This window comes from Mauremys mutica, chromosome 8 (genome assembly GCF_020497125.1).
Source record: "Mauremys mutica isolate MM-2020 ecotype Southern chromosome 8, ASM2049712v1, whole genome shotgun sequence".
Lineage (NCBI taxonomy): Eukaryota > Metazoa > Chordata > Testudines > Geoemydidae > Mauremys > Mauremys mutica.
Window position 1 is genome coordinate 96,614,379 of NC_059079.1, and position 20,039 is coordinate 96,634,417.

Consider the following 20,039-nt stretch of genomic DNA (forward strand, 5'->3'; position numbering starts at 1 on the left):
TTAAACTCACCGCTGAAAACAATGGCGCTGCCAGGCGCAACCCCATGGATGCTGAAGCCCGTTTTCCTGCTGGCGGCAGAGCGAGGGCGCTGGGCCGGGATCGCACACCGCCCAAACCAGCCTGGCGGGGAGAGACCCGGCCGGAAAGGCGGCCAGGGCTGCGGGGCAGGAGAGCGGATGCAGAGCGGCGCATCAGCTGCCTTAGGAAAGCGCGTTACACCACATGGGCACAGCGCCGCCCGCCCACGTCCCCTGCTCCAGCCCCCCCGTGCCCGCCCGCCCGGCCGCCCCCCCTGCCCCCCGCCCGGGCGCACCTCGGTGACGATGGTGGAGAGGTAGAGCTCCCGGCTGTACTCCCAGCCGTCCAGGCACTTCTCCTGCTCCAGCTGACTCAGGTCCACGTCCCTGCCGGGCTGCAGCCCCAGCGCGGAGAAATTGGCCAGCGACTCCAGGCGGTAGCGGCGGCACCTGCTGGGCCCCTCCCGGCCGCCCTGCAGCTCGCGGGGGATGCTGGCGTTGAGCCACTCGCGGCTCAGGTTGGCGCCGGGGGGCAGCCGGCAGCGGTGCTCGGGGGCGCCGGCCAGGAAGACGGCGGACATGCCGTTGAAGCCATTGGGGACGATGCTGGCGCTGAGCAGGAAGAAGATGAGGCGCTGGAAGGGGCCCCACTCGCCCAGGAAGGAGATCAGCTCGTCGTAGTCCCGCATGCCGGCGGCGGGCGCGGGCAGAGCGGCCCCCGGCAGCTCGGCTCCCTGCACGCGCGGCGCCGTCTGGACATGAGGCGCGGCGCCCTCCGCACCCGGCCTCGCCTGTCACCTCTGCGGAGGTGGGGTCTCCCCGGCTGGCTCCGCCTCTCCCGTGCGGCCGCGGCTCGGGCACCGCCTCGCCCTGGATAACGCGCTGCCCGGAGCCATCGCCCTCCCGCTGCCTCCCCCGGCCCCTCGCACATGGGCGCTTTCTCCGCCTCCTGTGTCCTCCCCTCCCACACCGGCCCGGGGCATGGAAACGGGGGGAAGCCGAGCAAGGGGCGCTGGAGAGGCCAGCGAGGCAGCCAGGGTGGGAGTAGGGTGACCCGATGTCCTGATTTTATAGGGACAGTCCTAATTTTTTGGGTCTTTTTTTAATATACGCTCCTATTATCTCCCTCCCCACCCCGTCCGGATTTTTCACGCTTGCTGTCTGGTCACCCTAGGTGGGGGACCCCTCTAAGGCAGGCAACGGGGGAGCCCTTTAGGCAGCACTTAATTTGTGCACCTCTAGGCGTGGCGGTTCCTAGCCCCGGCACCGCTGGGCTTGGCGGTTCCTAGCCCCGGCACCTCTGGGCATGCTGCTTCAGTTATGGGGACAATGAAAAAGTTGCTTGAGCTGCCACACTTTTTTTCATTTGAAATTAAACACTGCCTCTAGGGCGGACAGAGTGGGAGCTGCACGGGGTGGGGGTGAAGGGAGTCCTCTAGGGAAGGCTGAGGGGGAGACACCACTGGGGTAGGGGAAGGGGTGGGCTGTGGGTACAACTGCTGTAAGGGGATCCCATGGTCTCTGTACTTCCACTTCCCCCAGGATATGGGGTTGATGCTGTCTTCCAGCTGCTGCATTGCAAAGGCAACAAAACTGCTCCTCTGACTGGGTATTTTGGGAGGCAGGACTGGAGCATCCTTACAGCTAGGCCAGAAGTAGGCGGAACCCACTCCTGCAACTGCAGACGATGCTGATGCCCCTGCACAGATTATCCTGGTTTCACAAGGCTGCCTCCTGGAGAACAAGGCAAGGTCCCTCCATCTGGATTCACTTTAAGGCTGTTTCTAAAGTCTCTCCATTGTAGGGGGATTTGCCGTGTGCCATTCAGTGACATCTTTAAAAGCTCCTCGGAATTGTTTATGAAAGCTCAAATCCTTCAGATTGTCACAGCAAGATATCAAAGGTGTATAGGAGACTCGAGCTCTCGCTCTCTCTCTGCCTCCCCTAAGGCCAGGAAGAGAAAGTGAAGCTGGAAGTGCTGGTCTGGCATGCAGTGGCAATAGCCACAGACAGTGCAAACAGTACTGGAGTTCTGTGAGAGCGCTGAGGGGGAGCTTAGATTTCATTTCCCCTTAAATAGATTAAAAAAATCTGTGCTGAATTTTTATAAGGTCAGTGGCTGTTTTTATTTATAGTGCTTTGCATTTACATAGCTCTGTGCCTCTGATAGCTCTCTCTGCAAACATCCCTTTAATTTAGCTTTGCAACCACCTCCACATCCCCTTATCCTCAGCCCTACTTTACAGATGCCACAAACTCAGCCCAGTTCATCTCCTGCTCCTTTGCCTTAACCAGAAGGCGATCCTTTCTGCCCTTGTCAAGGGCCTGGCACCTCTATGAGATAGATGGGGTAATATACTCTCTGAAGGGCAGAATCTCATCATCCAGGTTGGGGTGGTTAGCCTCTCTGACCACAGAATGGGAACTCTGAGCTCTGGCTGAGTTCCTTGAGCTTACTCCATTGGGGTTCAGAGGAAACAAAAACAGAAAGGTGAAGGCAGGGAAGAAAAGAAACAAACAAGTCCCAAATGAGCCACTGGCCTCTCTTCCTTCAAGTGGCCTTGGGCAAGCTGCAGTCGGGCTCAGTGTCCTCTGGGTAACGACCAGAAAGTGTCTTGAGGTAATTGTTTATAGTCTGGCCTGCCTTTCTCTCAGGGTGCTCAGGCAGACCGGAGGCATGGGGCAATGCTCTGTGGAGGAGCTAGTGAGGAAGTCAAATGAAAAAGAGTCCCATTTAAACCTAACACATGTAGGCAACCAACTGAATATTGACAAAACGTAGAAGTGCTTATATAGAAATGCTAGAAGTCTAAATACTATGGGTAAACTAGAGTGCCTGGCATTAAATGAGGATGGACATTGTGGAATGAGAATAATCGATGGGATGTGATAACACCAGGGTACAATATATATAGGAATGACAGAGTAGTATGTGCTCGTGGGGGAGTGGCACTATATGTGAAAGAAAACAGAGTCAAATAAAGTAAAAACCTTAAATGAAACAAACTGTACCATAGAAGCTGTATGGATAGAAATTCCGTGCTCGAACAAAAACAGTATAGCAGTAAGAATATACTACCAACCACATCACCAGGATGATGGCGGTGATTGTGAAATGCTCAGGGAGATTACAGAGGCTACAAAGGCAGAAAATACTTTAATAATGGGGGATTTCAACTACCCTCATATTGACTGGATACATGTCACCTCAGGATGGGATGCAGAAATAAAATTTCTAAACCCCATTAATGACTGCTTCTTGGAGCAGCTTGTCCTGAAACCCATAAGGGGAGGCAATTTTTGATTTAGTCCTAAGCGGAACACAGGCTCTGGTCCAAGAGCTGAAGACAGATAAACTGCACAGTACAAGCGACCATATTGTAATTAGATTTAACATCCTTATGAGGGAAAAATGCCAAAGAAACCCACCACAGCAGCATTTAACTTCAAAAGAGAACTACACTAAAATGAGGAAGCTAATTAAAAAGAACACTCGCAAAGGTGTAATACCTGCAAAATGCATGGAGAGTATTTAAAACACCATAATAGAGGCTCAAACTAAATGTATACATCAAATCAAAAAAACATTAGAAGGACCAAAAATGCCACCAGGGCTAAACAGAGTCAAAGAGACTTTGAAAAAAGTTAGAAGCTGTGACCAGGATCCTAGTGGGGAGCCAGCTGTGGTCACTCAACTAGGGTGAACTGCAAAGAATGTGGCAGACAATCCCCAAGAAGCTGGTGGATAGTCCAATACTTAGATTTACCAAGTCAACATAAAACAGCTTCTTTATTACCTTACTGGTTACTCAGAAGTCCAAACAACAGTTCCTTTAAAGTGATCCAGCCTCAGGCCTCCATCCAGGTACCCACATCAAATATGATGAAAATTTCTGTCATACAAAAGAAAAGGTTCCACCAATCTCAAAGGATTGGACACATTACCTCCCAGATTAATGAATGTTTCAGATATTACCCAAAAACATGCTACAGCCAATTCTTATTAACTAAACTAAACTTTATTAAAAAACCAAAGAGAGTATGGTTAAAAGATCAATATATATACAGACATGAGTTTGATTCATTGAGGTTCGGATTCATAGCATAGATGGTGAGCTTTGTAGTTGTAAAGAGTTCTTTCAGAAATAAAAATCTTATTAAAATGAATGTTTGAAATGAAATATATACAGGTTGAGAGGGACGGTACTGTACATCTGGGGTCAGGCTTGGGGGGTTACAGATATCGTTTGCAAGGATGAAAAGATACATACATATTGCATAACCGTCATAGACCCAGATTAGGGTGCAAGAGTTTTTAAAGTGTCAGTGGATAAGTGGGCTTGGGTACGCCACCCATGGAATGAATAAGGAGTCCAAGTCTGTATCGGTGGAGCGGATAAGTACATGGGTGGGGTGCATCCCTTGATCCGTCAGGGAAGAGAGTGGGTGATTTCCCTGGTCGGCGGTCTCCGTTACTCGGTGTGGTATTGGCGGTGTCCGGTGATGTGTTCGGTATAAATGTCTCTGGACCACCTGATGGTGTCGGACACCATGAGCTGTCTCATGAGCAGGGCGTAGCATCGACTGACCCCACACGCTCTAGTCCAATGTCCAAATCTCATATTCAGGGCGTACCAGCATAACTGGGACCTCAGTCTTGCGACTCAAACTTCCCCTGAGGGTATGGCTACACTTGCAGCTGTACAGTGCTGCCGCAGGAGTGCTCCCGCGGCAGCGCTTTGAAGTGCGAGTGTGGTCGCGGCGCCAGCGCTGGGAGAGAGCTTTCCCAGTGCTGCAGGTACTCCACCTCCCCCTGGGGATTAGCTTACAGAGCTGGGAGCCACGCTCCCAGCGCTGGGGCACTGTTTACATTGGCGCTTTACGGCACTGTAACTTGCTGCACTCAGGGGGGTGTTTTTTCACACCCCTGAGCGAGAAAGTTGCTGTGCTGTAAAGCGCCAGTGTAGCCAAGGCCTGAGGAAGCCTAAGCCGATCTGAGATGACAGAATCAGGACCCAAGGATCTTTTATACAATTTCATGTCTTTTGACATGTTGGACTTCAAAAGGTAATTAGCATGACTTTGAAGGAGGTCCATCGCCTGTACTTAGCTATAGAATTAATATAAGGCAATTTGCTTGTTGTGATGGGATCCCCCTGGGCTGTCTCTCACAATGTCTTGCTAGTGACCAGCAGCAATCTCTCCAGGAGCTGTGATCACTCAGCACAACTGCATGTGGAGCCTCACACCCAGCTAGATTGCATGAATACTTCCAGAGCCACTTTTCAATCACACAGAGAAAGGCACCAGCCAAATCCCCCCAGTTCCCAGCACTGTACCCCAGGAATATACCATCTTGCACTGCTCATGATGGGCAGTGCAAATTTATTAATTGGCTCACCACTTCAATATGGAAAATGGACATACACCAACCTTTGCCAACCTGAGCAGATTTGCCCCACAATTCATACAAACTCACTGGTAAAGATAAACAATTGAACAAATGTATTGACTATAAAAGGTAGATTTTTAAGAGATAGGCAAAAAGTCAGAGTGGTTACCAAAAGAAAAGAAAATATAAGCACGCAGGCTAAACTCTCAGTCCTATTAGGCTGGGCAAGATCTAGATTAAGCAGGTTTTCTCACCCCCCTGGATATTGCAGTCCTTAATATACAGGTTTGTTCCTTAAGCCTGGGCCAATCTCCTGTGTTGGAGTCTTCTCCTCTTCTTAGGGTATGTCTACACTACCCGCGCATTGGCGGGCAGCGATCGATTCAGTGGGGGTCGATTTATCGCGTCTAGTCTAGGCACGATAAATCGATCCCTGAGCCCTCTCCCATCGACTCCTGTACTCCTGCGCCGCAAAAGGCGCAGGCAGAGTCGACGGGGAAGCGGCAGCAGTTGATTTACTGCAGTGAAGACACCTTGGTGAGTAGGTTTAAGTACATCGACATCAGCTATCTTATTCACGTATTAGATCGATCTCCCCACCCCCCGCAGCCTCCCCAGTGTAGACCAGGCTTCAGTGTCTTAGCTGCTTGCAGTGAATGTGGGGGCAGGAGACGGGCCTGGTATGTGTCCACTCTGTCTGTTTTATACCCTCAGTCATGTGCTTGGGGAGCACAAGTCCAAGCATGTCTGGGGGGCATTGCTGAGTGTCTCCAAGCAAGGTTGAGCAATTCCCCTGGTATGGCCTCATGCAGGTGAGTCATTGCATTGTAGCTCCCTTGCAGGACAATGGCTGTTGATGGGTTGTTTGACATCCCGCCCAGGCGTTGGTTACTTTCTTTGCTGTTGCCTCTGGGGAGCTAATATCTGGCTGATTCCCCAACTTAAGCAAGTTTTAGTGACAACCATACAACACAAGTCTCATAACTTCATATGCATTAATGATACATATATATATGGATAGAGAAATGACTTTCAGCACATCATAACCTTTCACCTGATACCTTACAAGGCATGCTTTATATGTAAGATCACGATTATATGAAAATGCGGAATATGGGGGTTACAGTACTCTTCCCCAAGGTATAGCATGTCACACTTGTTCCTCCACCATTCACAGTACATTTCAAAGAGAGATGAATACCAAGATATCCCATGTTTACAATTCATTTAAATGCTAGGATCTTCTTTTGACCACTGAATGATCAGAATCAGGGTCAGTGCAACCACTAGGCAGACTAGGCAGCCACCTAGGGCGCCAAGATTTGGGGGCGCTGCCGCCGATCAAGACACTGGCTGCAGATCACAGGCTGTAGGGAGGAAAGACGTATATGATAAGAACCACGCTCCCAATGAATTGCTCTCCTGCCTTTAGAAAGTCAGCTAAGTCCTTTGATTTGATTGCTGTGTTGATAGGTACAGTTACACAGTAATAGCTCCTTTCCCTTGTAGATTGCACAGCAGCCAGAAGGAGCAGCTTGCGGTGGGAAGTGTAAGACCCCCGCTGGGGCTGAGTTGTGCTGTCGGTGTGGTGCAGCCGGGCCGGCTTGCATGGCATGCTCGGAGAGCGGGCTGCAGGATTTGCAGGCAGAGGCTCTGCTGCTCCCTGGGAAGAGAAGGGAGGGACACTGCGGCTGGCAGCTCTGTGGGCTCTCTTGGGTGGGGGGGCGGCTAAGCCGCTTTAACCCACCTCCCTGCACCCCAGCTTTCTACCCTCCCGACCCTGCTTTGGCGTGAGGGCCGCGCACTCTCTGCCTCACAGTCCTGCCTGCCCCACGCCCCCCGGCCGGTGCAAGAGCCCAGCATTCAACTCCCCAGCCCGGGCGCAGGACGGACTCGTGAAGGCAAAGCAGGCGACACGCTCCCATTGCCCTGTTGCAATTGCACTTGGCCCGCTGCTGCATGCCAGGGACTGGAGAGGAGAGCGCCCATTTCACCTTGCAGCTCTTTGAATCCTACCCCGCCCGCCACTTCCCGGCCAAGCCCAGATTGCGCCCTCTCCCCCCTCCACACCCAAACCCGGTCTGCTTCCCTTCCCCTTCCCAGCCAAACCCGAACCCCACTGACCGAACCCAGTCTGCTTCCCTTCCCTATCAAACCCGATTCCCTCTCTGATTGAACTCAGTCTGCTTCCCTTCCCCACCTAACCCGATACCCCACTGACCAAACCCAGTCTGCTTCCCTTCTGCTCCCCAGTCAAACCCAATCCCCCACTGACCCAAACCCGGGCTGCTCCCCTTGCACTCCCCAGCCAAACCCGATCCTCCCAGTGACTGAACCTGTTCTGCTCCCCTTGCACTCCCCAGCCAAACCCAAACCCTCACTGACCAAACCCGGTCTGCTTCCCTTCCCTATCAAACCCAATTCCTGGCCAAACTTAAACTGTCACTGTCACTGACTGAACCCAGTCTGCTCCCCTTGCACTCCCAGCCAAACCCAATGCTCCCAGTGACCGTCCCTGGTCTGCTTCCCTTCCCCTCCCCAGCCAATCCCGATCCTCCCACTCCCAGTGACTGAATCCGGTCTGCTCCCCTTGCACAACCCAGCCAAACCCAATCCCCTAGTATGACGGAGTATCTGTATCTAATTTTATAAAAACAACAAGGAGTCTGGTGGCACCTTAAAGACTAACAGATTTATTTAGGCATAAGCTTTCCTGGGTAAAAAACCCACTTCTTCAGATGCATGGAGTGAAAGTTACAGATGCAGGCATTATATAATGACACATGAAGAGAAGAGAGTTACCTCACAAGTGAAGAACCAGTGTTGACAGGGCCAATTCGATAAGGGTGGATGTAGTCCACTCCCAATAATTGATGAGGAGCAGAGCCGGTGCAACCATTTAGGCGACCTAGGTGGTCGCCTGGGGCGCTAGGATTTGGGAGGGCGCCATTTTCTTTGGCAACGACCGCGGTGGAGCTGTAATGGTACAATCTGTTAGTGACACCTCTGAAGGACAGAATCAGAGATAGCACAGTTTCCTCCAACACAGATCTCAGGACACTTGGCAGATGTGGGATTGACCACAAATGGGCGTACACCAGTGAAATGGAAGTGCACCAAGTCCCTGTGCCCTTTTCCCCATCCACATGTTTGTTTTTACCATATATTCTCAGCACTTTCTGAACAGCTGGAGTTGACAGTGGTCTGAGAGAAGTAAAGTAACCCCAGTGTATTTACAAAAATCCTTAGGGCCAAATTCTACTCTCAGATGCACACAGCAGAGTTCAGCTCTTCTTGCCTGTGCACATTCTGTGCATGGATGTGAAACAGGAGTCAGGAGACTGGATATCCAGATCAGAGAGCAGCACTTTGCCATTAGAGTGTATAGTACTAACCTTCCTTAGCCACATACAACGGTGACTCTAACCTTTCCAGACTACTGTCCCCCTGTCAGGTACAGATTTGTCTTGCGTACCCCCAGTTTTGCCTCACTTAAAAACTACTTGCTTACAAAATCAGACCTAGAAATACAAAAGTGTCACAGCACATTATTACTGAAATATTGCATACTGTCTCATTTTTACCATATATTACAAAATAAATTGATTGGAATATAAATGTTCTACTTACAAATGTTCTACTGCTCTATATACCATAGAGCAGTATAAACAAGTCATTGTCTGGATGAAATTTTCGTTTATGCTGACTTCACTAGTTCTTTTTATGTAGCCTGTTGTAAAACTAGGCAAATATCTAGATGAGTTGATGTACCTCCTGGAATACCTGTACCCTGGGATCCATATACCCTGGTTAAGAACCACTGCTATACAAACCTTAAAAACCCACCAGAGCACAGAATCCTGGGCTGACTCACTGCCTCATGCTTTCTTTCCCAACTGCCTTGGGCTCCCTGTTGCAGAAGCTCTGTCTGCCAGAAGTCCTATGCAACTCCCTGAGCCAGAGAGCTGCTCTCCTTCCTAATCAGGCCCTAACTAAACCACTGTTCAGTCCTTTTAACTCCTCCCTCCAGGTCTGACACTGGAAGTGTACCAGGGTGAGGCTGATTGAGCCCACAGGCTGATAAATTGTATAGCCAACTGTTTGGCCACACTTTGGTCCATTGTGAAATATACTCAAGAGACCAAATTACCAATGTCAGTCAGGTTTATTGTTATGGTACAGGACAAAAAGTTCTATACAATACCAGTCTCCAAAGAGCAGTCCTGTGCAGCCATATTACATGCACTTTACACAGAAGGTGTGCTCCCCAAGTTACACATTTCAGTTGGTATTTATATGAATTTACAAATTACACATCTCATTACATGGCACTAAAATCCAGTCCATCAGTTTGTTCCAGTTCCCTAGCTTGTAGTTCTGTTCCTTGGTTATCTTTGTTTTGGATACTAGCATTCCAGGTACTGACCCATGAAGATACTTCCCTGGCTTGTACTAAGACAGAGAACAAATGTATCTTGAATTTGACAGGTTTCCTATCTGTTTATGCCAAATGTTCACTTCAGCAAATGCAAGGTGTTATGGGACACTTAGCACAAGTGAATAGGATTATGGTATAGGCCAGTTGAGGCTATATCACTGTTACAATATTTGTGCTTAATGTTATTGGTTCTTAATGCATAGTAATAGACATATTGTGAGGCTAATACCTATTATTAATATGATTTATATTTATATGTTAGTCAGCATATACTAGTCAACAACCTCTTTAGGCCCAGAGTAGGGCCCATCACAAGCCTCTGTTGTTGCCTGATTTTAGGAGGTTAATGTTATTAATTTGGATAGTATGGGTTATAGGCTCGTCAATTCATCCAATCAGAAGATAATATGGTTCTTGTCCCAGAATCAGACTACATAGAGTTTGCAAAGGACCCTCGGAGGTATGACAGGATGCTCACACTAAGACAAATATAGCCTTAAAGACTTTTATTGAGATAAATGGAATTATAATCAAATAGTAATCAAATTATAAAATAATTAGAGTTACAAGTGCAGTAATATTGTTCTAGACTAGATACATGTGATATTATATACTGTAAAGCTTTGATTAATATACTCACACCCCTCCTTGATGACGCGATGATAAGAGACAAAGGACCAGCTGTGATTCTGGAATGCCAAAAGAGTTTAGGTGCAGGTTCTTCAATTCTTGAGTGGGAGGTTAAGAACTAACAGACTAATAGACTCATAAACAAAGAAGCCTGAAACTTGAAGCTCAAAACTTAAAAATACTAAAGCTTAGAAATGTAGTAGCTTTGGCACTCAGAAGCTTAGGAAAACTGGAACTTAGAAGCTCAGAAGCTTCCTTGGAATGGTGGGTCACCCCTCTTATAGAGCTTGAGCACTCAGGGCCTCCTTTTATGTCATAAACATACAGTTATGGGAGAAGGACCAATAAGGGGACAAGATACTTTAAAATCTAGAAGGGGAAAAAGTCTTTTGTCTGTGCGCTTTTGCTGGAGACAGAGAAAGAAGGAGCCATCCCATAGGGTAGTGAGTATTTAGAGAAGGAATGTATTAGATTACTTTTATTTTCTTGTTTGTGAGTTCTTTTGCAAATAAGAGGGAGGATAAATTTGGGTTCTTTGTGTAACTTTAAAGTTTTGCCCAGAGGGAAACCCTCTGTGTTTTGAATCTGATTGTCTGTGAGATAATCTTTCATTCTAATCTTACAGAGGTACTCCTTTCACCTTTTTTCTTGAATTAAAATTCTTCTTTTAAGAACCTGATTAATTCTTCATTGTTTTACAGTCCAAGGGTTTGGATCTGTGTTCACCAGGACTAAGTGGTGAGGGGATATTCTCAAGCCTTCCCAGGGAAAGGGGTATAGAGGTTTGGGGAGGATTATTCTCAAGCAGCCCAGAAAAAGGGGGTTAGGGACTTGGGAGATATTTGGGGGAAGGCAGAGTTCCAAGTGGCTCTCCCTAAATATTTGGTTAACGCTTGGTGGTGGCAGCGTACTGCTAACCTAAGCTGGTAAAAATAAGCTTAAGGGGTCTTTCATGCGGGTCCCCACATCTGTACCCTAAAGTTCAGAGTGGGGAGGGAACCCTGACAATGTCCAAACTTTGTTTCCTCATCCACAAAATGTCAGGGTACACTTACTCCATAGGCTGGTATGTTTGTACGTATTGATGATATATACCTACATATTAATAACATTAGATCATTCTCACATCAGTTATTTTTGTCCTATCCAGTTATTTCAGTTCTTTCCTTGTGGTGTACCTGTTAAGTTTAAAGGGGCAGTACTGGGTTTACAATGGCACTATGGCACCAGGCCCATACTGAGAAGGGGCCCATTACAGACCCGTCTAACCTATCCACATAGCTAGGTCTGACCCCTCACCCAGGGCAGTCCAGCGCCCAGGCCTTGTGAGCGCTTCACCAGCTGCTCCCAGCTCACCTGTAGGGGGCTCGCTGCCCTACAGCCGGGCTCCACCATGCAGGCTGGGCACGGCTGCTGGCGGGTGGGCTCTGGGCGGATTGCATCCCAGGGGTCTGCCCCACTCCCCAGCATAGCTCTGAGCAGTCTCTGCTACTCACTACCTGTGGGGCCCCGCCTTCCTCCCCGGGGCCGAGCCACCTGGGACTGGTGCAGAGGCTGGTCTGGTCTTGGCCAGTGGGGTGAGAGGGGCAACACAGGAAGCTCATCCAGGCCCCGCCAGGCAAATGAGTCCTGAGGGAGCCTGGCTTGGGCAGGCCCCACTCCCACTCCTGCCTGGCTGATTGTGCTGTTCCCAGGGGGCCAGAGCAATACCCGCTCCGGGACTGTCCCCAGCCATGCTGCCAGCTTAGCCCGGTGGACACAGTCACCTCCCAGCGGGGCCAGTGAGTGCGGCCGGGAGGCAGGGGGTGGGGAAGTGGGTCTCTTGGGCAGTGAGGGAGTGAGGGTGGGAGAGGTTTGTGTGTTTTGGGGCACTGGGCACAGGGATGGGGGGCTGCTGGTCAGTGGGGCACTGAGGGAGGTCTATGTGCACTTGTGATGGTGGGCTTGTGGGGGCATTGGGCAGTGGGGGGGATCTGTTGGCAGGGGGATGGTGGTATGCAGGGCATCATGCAGTCTTTATAGGGGGTGCATGGGGAAGGTCTCTATGTAGGGGGGTGCTGGGCATAGCGGTGGAGCTGAGGGGTTCAGAGTGTGGAGGCGGCTCCGGGCTGAGGTGGGAGTTGGGGTGTGGGAGGGGATACAGGCTCTGGGCTGGGGGTGAAGGCTCTGGGATGGATTCAGAAATCAGGGGATCGGGGTGCAGAATGGGGTGAGGGCTCCAGCTGGGGATGCAGGCTCTGGGGTGAGGATGTGGATGAGAGATTTGGGGTACGGGAGGTGGCTCAGGGCTGGGGCAGGGAGTTGCAGTGCAGGAGGGGTGCAGAGTGCACAGTGCAAGGCAAATTAGAATAGAGCAGGATGGTAGAGGAAAGGGCAAGGTGTAGATATGACTATGGGTAGGGCACCCCGCCGTAGGGTTAGGGTTCCTATGCGTAGGGCACTTGGAGCTAGGGTTAGGGTTCCTATGGGTTGGGCGCCCCGCCCTAGGGTTAGGGTTCCTAAGGGTAGGGCATTGGAGCTAGGGTTAGGGTTCCTATGGGTTGGGCGCCCCGCCCTAGGGTTAGGGTTCCTATGCGTAGGGCACTTGGAGCTAGGGTTAGGGTTCCTATGGGTAGGGGTTCCCGCCCTACGATTAGGGTTCCTAAGGGTAGGGCATTGGAGCTAGGGTTAGGGTTCCTATGGGTTGGGGGCCCCGCCCTAGGGTTAGGGTTCCTATGCGTAGGGCACTTGGAGCTAGGGTTATGATTCCTATGGGTAGGGGTTCCCGCCCTAGGATTAGGGTTCCTAAGGGTAGGGCGCTTGGAGCTAGGGTTAGGGTTCATACGGGTAGGACAATTGGAGCTGGGTTTAGGGTTCCTATGGGTAGGGCGCCCCGCCCTAGGGTTACAGTTCCTATGGGTAGGGTGCCCCGCCCTAGGGTTAGGGTTCCTATGGGTAGGGCGCTTGGAGCTAGGGTTAGGGATCATACGGGTACGGCGCCCCGCCCTAAGGTTAGGGTTCGTAGGGGTAGGGCGCCCCTCCCTAGGGTTAGGGTTCCCATAGGTAGGGCACTTGGAGCTAGGTTTAGGGTTCCTATGGGTAGGGCGCCCCGCAGCTAGGGTTAGGGTTCCTATGGGTAGGGCGCCCTGCCCAAGGGTTAGAGTTCCTTAGGTTAGGGCACTTGGAGCTAGGGTTAGGGTTGCTATGGGTAGGGCTTCCCGCCCTAGGGTTAGGGTTCCTATGGGTTGGGCGCCCCGCGCTAGGGTTAGGGTTCCTATGGGTAGGGCGTCCGGCCCTTGGGTTAGGGTTCCTATGGGTAGGGCACTTGGAGCTAGGGTTAGGGTTCCTATGGGTAGGGGTTCCCGCCGTCGGCTTAGGGTTCCAAAGAGTAGGGCACCTGGAGCTAGGCTTAGGGTTCCTATGGGTAGGGCACCCTGCCCAAGGGTTAGAGTTCCTTAGGTTAGGGCACTTGGAGCTAGGGTTAGGGTTCCTATGGGTAGGGCTCTTGGAGCTAGGGTTAGGGTTCCTATGGGTAGGGCACCCCGCCCTAGGGTTAGGGTTCCTATGGATAGGGCGCCCCGCCCTAGGGTTAGGGTTCCTTTGGGTAGGGCACTTGGAGCTGGGGTTAGGGTTCCTATGGGTAGGGCGCCCCGCCCTAGGGTTAGGGTTCCTATAGGTAGGGCGCCCGGAGATAGGGTTAGGGTTCCTATAGGTAGGGCGCTAGGAGCTAGTGTTAGGGTTCCTATGGGTAGGGCACTTGGAGCTAGGGTTAGGGTTCCTATGGGTAGGGGTTCCCACTGTAGGCTTAGGGTTCCTATGGGTAGGGCACCCTGCCCAAGGATTAGAGTTCCTTAGGTTAGGGCACTTGGAGCTAGGGTTAGGGTTGCTATGGGTAGGGCTTCCCGCCCTACGGTTAGGGTTCCTATGGGTAGGGTGCCCCGCCCTACGGTTAGGGTTCCTATGGGTAGGGTGCCCCGCCCTAGGGTTAGGGTTCCTATGGGTAGGGCGCCCCGCCCTAGGGTTAGGGTTCCTATGGGTAGGGCGCCCCGCCCTAGGGTTAGGGTTCCTATGGGTAGGGCGCTTGGAACTAGGGTTAGGGTTCCTATGGGTAGGGCACTTGGAGCTAGGGTTAGGGTTCCTATGGGTAGGGCACTTGGAGCTAGGGTTAGGGTTCCTATGGGTTGGGTGCCCCGCCCTAGGGTTAGGGTTCCTATCGGTAGGGCGCCCGGAGCTAGGGTTAGGATTCCTATCGGTAGGGCACTTGGAGCTAGGGTTAGGGTTCCTATGGCTAGGGCGCCCCGCCCTAGGGTTAGGGTTCCTTTGGGTAGGGCACTTGGAGCTAGGGTTAGGGTTCCAATGGGTAGGGCGCCCTGCCCTAGGGTTTGGGTTCCTATGGGTAGGGCACTTGGAGCTAGGGTTAGGGTCCCTATCTGTAGGGGTTCCCGCCCTAGGGTTAGGGTTCCTATAGGTAAGGCACTTGGAGCTAGGGTTAGGGTTCCTATGGGTAGGGATTCCCGCCCTAGGGTTAGGGTTCCTATGGGTAGGGCACGTGGAGCTAGGGTTAGGGTTCCTATGGGTAGGGCACCTGGAGCTAGGGTTAGGGTTCCTATGGGTAGGGCACCCTGCCCAAGGGTTAGGGTTCCTATGGGTAGGGCACTTGGAGCTAGGTTTAGGGTTACTAAAGACAGGGCACTTGGAGTTAGGGTTAGGGTTGCTATGGGTAGGGCTTCCCGCCCTAGGGTTAGGGTTCCTATGGGTAAGGCACTTTGGAGCTAGGGTTAGGGTTCCTATGGGTAGGGATTCCCGCCCTAGGGTTAGGGTTCCTATGGGTAGGGCACGTGGAGCTAGGGTTAGGGTTCCTATGGGTAGGGCACCTGGAGCTAGGGTTAGGGTTCCTATGGGTAGGGCACCCTGCCCAAGGGTTAGGGTTCCTATGGGTAGGGCACTTGGAGCTAGGTTTAGGGTTACTAAAGACAGGGCACTTGGAGTTAGGGTTAGGGTTGCTATGGGTAGGGCGCCCCACCATAGGGTTAGGGTTCCTATGGGTAGGGCGCCCCATGTTAGTGATAGGGTTCCTATGGTTTGGGCGCCCCGCCCTAGTGTTAGGGTTCCTATGGGTAGGGCGCCCGGCCCTAGGGTTAGGGTTCCTATGGGTAGGGCGCCCCGCCCTGGGGTTAGGGTTCCTATGGGTAGGGCGCCCCGCCCTGGGGTTAGGGTTCCTATGGGTAGGGCGCCCCGCACTAGGATTAGGGTTCCTATGGGTAGGGCACTTGGAGCTAGAGTAACACACAGCTCAATTACTGTGAGCTGATGTAAATGACCACATATGATGGAAGATGGAGGACAAGGTCCAAGCTATCCAAGAGGACCATCACACCTCATTTGGGCAATTCAGCCTTTTGTAATGCTGACCTACTTACCTGAATATTCTGTCACTGTACTCAGGAAACTCATTTTAATAAGTAATTTAGAAGAAGCTTGATGGAGAACAGAGCCATTCCCTTAGGGCTTTCACTCTATCAGCCTCTGGCATGGTTTCCCTATTCCAGCAGCCCCACTATCTGGGTTTGCCTGCTCCATCTCCTCTATTAGTTCATAGCCATATTTTATTTACACAAATCACTATTCCTGGGTCCCTGTCAGAGGAAGGCAGGGACAGCCCAGCAGAGCCTCAAGACTAATAGTAATAATCTCAGACACAAGAGATAAGTAATGTCTCCTATGCAGGGTGCAAACAAAGAAAGACCTGAGCAAACATCCACAAAATCGTAACACTCATGGGCTTGAGCCCTGCTACGCAGTACAGAAGGAAAGAATTTACCTTGATCAAACAGGATTTCTTTGTGGAAATGTGTTTTCAAGAGTCCTCTTGCCTACAAAATGCACCATTCCTCTTTCAAGTTGAAATGCTTCCCCTCTGCAGTTCTCAGTTCATTTTGTGAAAAAGTCAACAATGCCTGAACCGTAGGATTCAGAGTAGCAGCTGTGTTAGTCTGTATCCACAAAAAGAACAGGAGTACTTGTAGCACCTTAGAGACTAACAAATTTATTTAAGCACCGTAGGAGCCTCTGGCACCCCTGGCCTCCAAAGAGAAATGTTTATTTTTGTGTTGTGACTTCCTATTTATTAATCAGTTGCCTTGCCTTCTAATTTTGCCAAGAATAAATCATTTAGATACTCCACAGATTGAAACTGTTTCAAAACTGCCAGCTATCCCCAAGATCTGAGCAATGCTTATCTCCTTAGAAGAGCCCTAATGACACTCAGTCATTACATTTGCCAAACCGGACAGTCTTTACGCAAAAGAATAAATGGACACAAATCAGATGTCAAGAATTATAACATTCAAAATCCAGTCGGAGAACACTTCAACCTCCCTGGTCACTCTATTACAGACCTCAAAGTTGCAATTATTCAACAAAAAAAACCTTCAAAAACAGACTCCAACGAGAAACTGCAGAACTGGAATTAATTTGCAAAATGGACACCATTAAATTAGGCTTGAATAAAGACTGGGAGTGGATGAGTCATTACACAAACTAAACTACTTCCCCATGCTAATTTCCCCCCTACTGTTACTCACACCTTCTTGTCAACTGTTTGAAATGGGCCATCTTGATTATCACTACAAAAGTTTTTTTTCTCCTGCTGATAATAGCCCACCTTAATCGATTAGCAAGGCCGGTGCAACCACTAGGCAGACTAGGCAGCCGCCTAGGGCTGCCGCCAATCAAGACGCTGGCTGCAGATCACTTACTGTAGGGAGGAAAGACGTATATGATAAGAACCACGCTCCCAATGAATTGCTCTCCTGCCTTTAGAAAGTCAGCTAAGTCCTTTGATTTGATTGCTGTGTTGATAGGTACAGTTACACAGTAATAGCTCCTTTCCCTTGTAGATTGCACAGCAGCCAGAAGGAGCAGCTTGCGGTGGGAAGTGTAAGACCCCCGCTGGGGCTGAGTTGTGCTGTCGGTGTGGTGCAGCCGGGCCGGCTTGCATGGCATGCTCGGAGAGCGGGCTGCAGGATTTGCAGGCAGAGGCTCTGCTGCTCCCTGGGAAGAGAAGGGAGGGACACTGCGGCTGGCAGCTCTGTGGGCTCTCTTGCGTGGGGGGGCGGCTAAGCCGCTTTAACCCACCTCCCTGCACCCCAGCTTTCTACCCTCCCGACCCTGCTTTGGCGTGAGGGCCGCGCACTCTCTGCCTCACAGTCCTGCCTGCCCCACGCCCCCCTGCCGGAGCGAGAGCCCAGCATTCAACTCCCCAGCCCGGGCGCAGGACGGACTCGTGAAGGCAAAGCAGGCGACACGCTCCCATTGCCCTGTTGCAATTGCACTTGGCCCGCTGCTGCGTGCCAGGGACTGGAGAGGAGAGCGCCCATTTCACCTTGCGGCTCTTTGAATCCTACCCCGCCCGCCACTTCCCGGCCAAGCCCAGATTGCGCCCTCTCCCCCCTCCACACCCAAACCCGGTCTGCTTCCCTTCCCCTTCCCAGCCAAACCCGAACCCCCACTGACCGAACCCAGTCTGCTTCCCTTCCCTATCAAACCCGATTCCCTCTCTGATTGAACCCAGTCTGCTTCCCTTCCCCACCTAACCCGATACCCCACTGACCAAACCCAGTCTGCTTCCCTTCTGCTCCCCAGCCAAACCCAATCCCCCACTGACCCAAACCCGGGCTGCTCCCCTTGCACTCCCCAGCCAAACCCGATCCTCCCAGTGACTGAACCTGTTCTGCTCCCCTTGCACTCCCCAGCCAAACCCAAACCCTCACTGACCAAACCCGGTCTGCTTCCCTTCCCTATCAAACCCGATTCCCTCTCTGATTGAACCCAGTCTGCTTCCCTTCCCCACCTAACCCGATACCCCACTGACTTAACCCAGTCTGCTTCCCTTCCCCTCCCCAGCCAAACCCGATCCTCCCGCTCCCAGTGACTGAATCCGTTCTGCTCCCCTTGCACAACCCAGCCAAACCCAATCCCCCACTGACCTGAACCCAGTCTGCTTCCCTTGCTCACCAAACCCAATCCCCCAGTATGACGGAGTATCTGCCATTCTAATTTTATAAAAACAACAAGGAGTCCGGTGGCACCTTAAAGACTAACAGACTTATTTAGGCATAAGCTTTCCTGGGTAAAAAACCCACTTCTTCAGATGCATGGAGTGAAAGTTACAGATGCAGGCATTAGATAATGACACATGAAGAGAAAGGAGTTACCTCACAAGTGAAGAACCAGTGCTGACAGGGCCAATTCAATCAGGGTGGATGTAGTCCACTCCCAATAATTGATGAGGAGGTGTCAATTCCAGGAGAGGCAAAGCTGCTTCTGTAATGAGCCAGCCACTCCCAGTCCCTATTCAAGCCCAAATTAATGGTGTTAAATTTGCAAATTAATTTTAGTTCTGCTGTTTCTCTTTGAAGCTGTTTCTGAAGTTTTTTTTGTTCAAGAATAGTGACTTTTTATTAAATATGTAGTGTAAATAATGAAATTAATAAATTTTCAAGCCAAACGTGTATTAATTATAATGAACAATGCCATATTATGCAGTATTCATTTTTGAAAGTTTATAATAAGCGATGCTCCGGGAGGAGGGGAGGAGGTGGAGGTGCGGAAGGTGGAAGTTTCGCCTAGGGCACAAAATATCCTTGCACCAGCCCTTTCGATTAGTCTCATTAGAGTTCGTATGGCAACACCCATTTTTTTCATGTTCTCATATATATCTTCCTACTGTATTTTCCACTGCAGGCATCTGATGAAGTGGGCTTTAGCCCACGAAAGCTTATGCTCAAATAAATTTGTTAGTCTCTAAGGTGCACAAGTACTCCTCGTTCTTTTTTGATACAGACTAACACAGCTACCACTCTGAAACCAGTCATAATACTGTTTTTTTTAATGTGTATTTATGTGAGGATAAATAAATAGTATTTCCATTATTCTGAGTTCTCCTTACTCAGGCAAAACTCACCAAAGACTGCTGAAAAAGGATCACTAAGAAAATGTCGTTTCCATTCATTTTAGATTAACAAAACAAGTTTGCTCATTGGTGGCCTATCACTAGCATTTTCCTCCAATGTATTTATTATTTGCGTTATTGAAGCATCTCAGAGCCCCAGGCATGGACCAGGGCCCCATTGTGCTAGGCATTGTGCAAACACAGAACAAAAAGATGGTCCCTGCCCCAAATAGGTTACAATCTAAGTATAAGATGAGACCTGGGGATAGCAGATGGGGGAACACAAGGAAATGATGAGACAATATTGGTCAGCATGATCGGCAGTTGTATTAGCACCCTACTAGACTAACCATTGTCAAGTGTTTTGTAGGAATCATGGGAAAGGGGAGTTGTGAGAAGGGATTTGAAGGTGAACAATGAGGTAGTTTTGCAGAAGTTTACAGGGAGCTCCTCCCAAGCATGACGGGCAGCATGGGAGAAAGCACGAAGGTGCTTGTTTGAAAATTTAACATGTCGGTGATGGAAGCTGGCATGACTGGCCAAGCAGATGTGGCAGTCAACATCTCAATGGTGAATGTGAGATGATAAGTAGGGGATAGGCCATAAAGGGCCTTGAAAGTGAATACAAA

General features: G+C 50.5%; 1 protein-coding gene across 1 annotated transcript in view; it reads right to left on the reverse strand.

The window, feature by feature from the left end:
* The window catches only part of LOC123376385 (solute carrier family 22 member 4-like), a 57,980-nt gene extending 57,041 nt beyond the window's left edge, over positions 1-939 (reverse strand). The window contains exon 1 of the mRNA XM_045028330.1: positions 315-939. Coding sequence (XP_044884265.1) covers positions 315-707 — 393 coding nt within the window. The 5' untranslated portion in view covers positions 708-939. The remainder of the gene's footprint in view (positions 1-314) is intronic.
* Between the last annotated feature and the right edge of the window lie 19,100 nt (positions 940-20,039).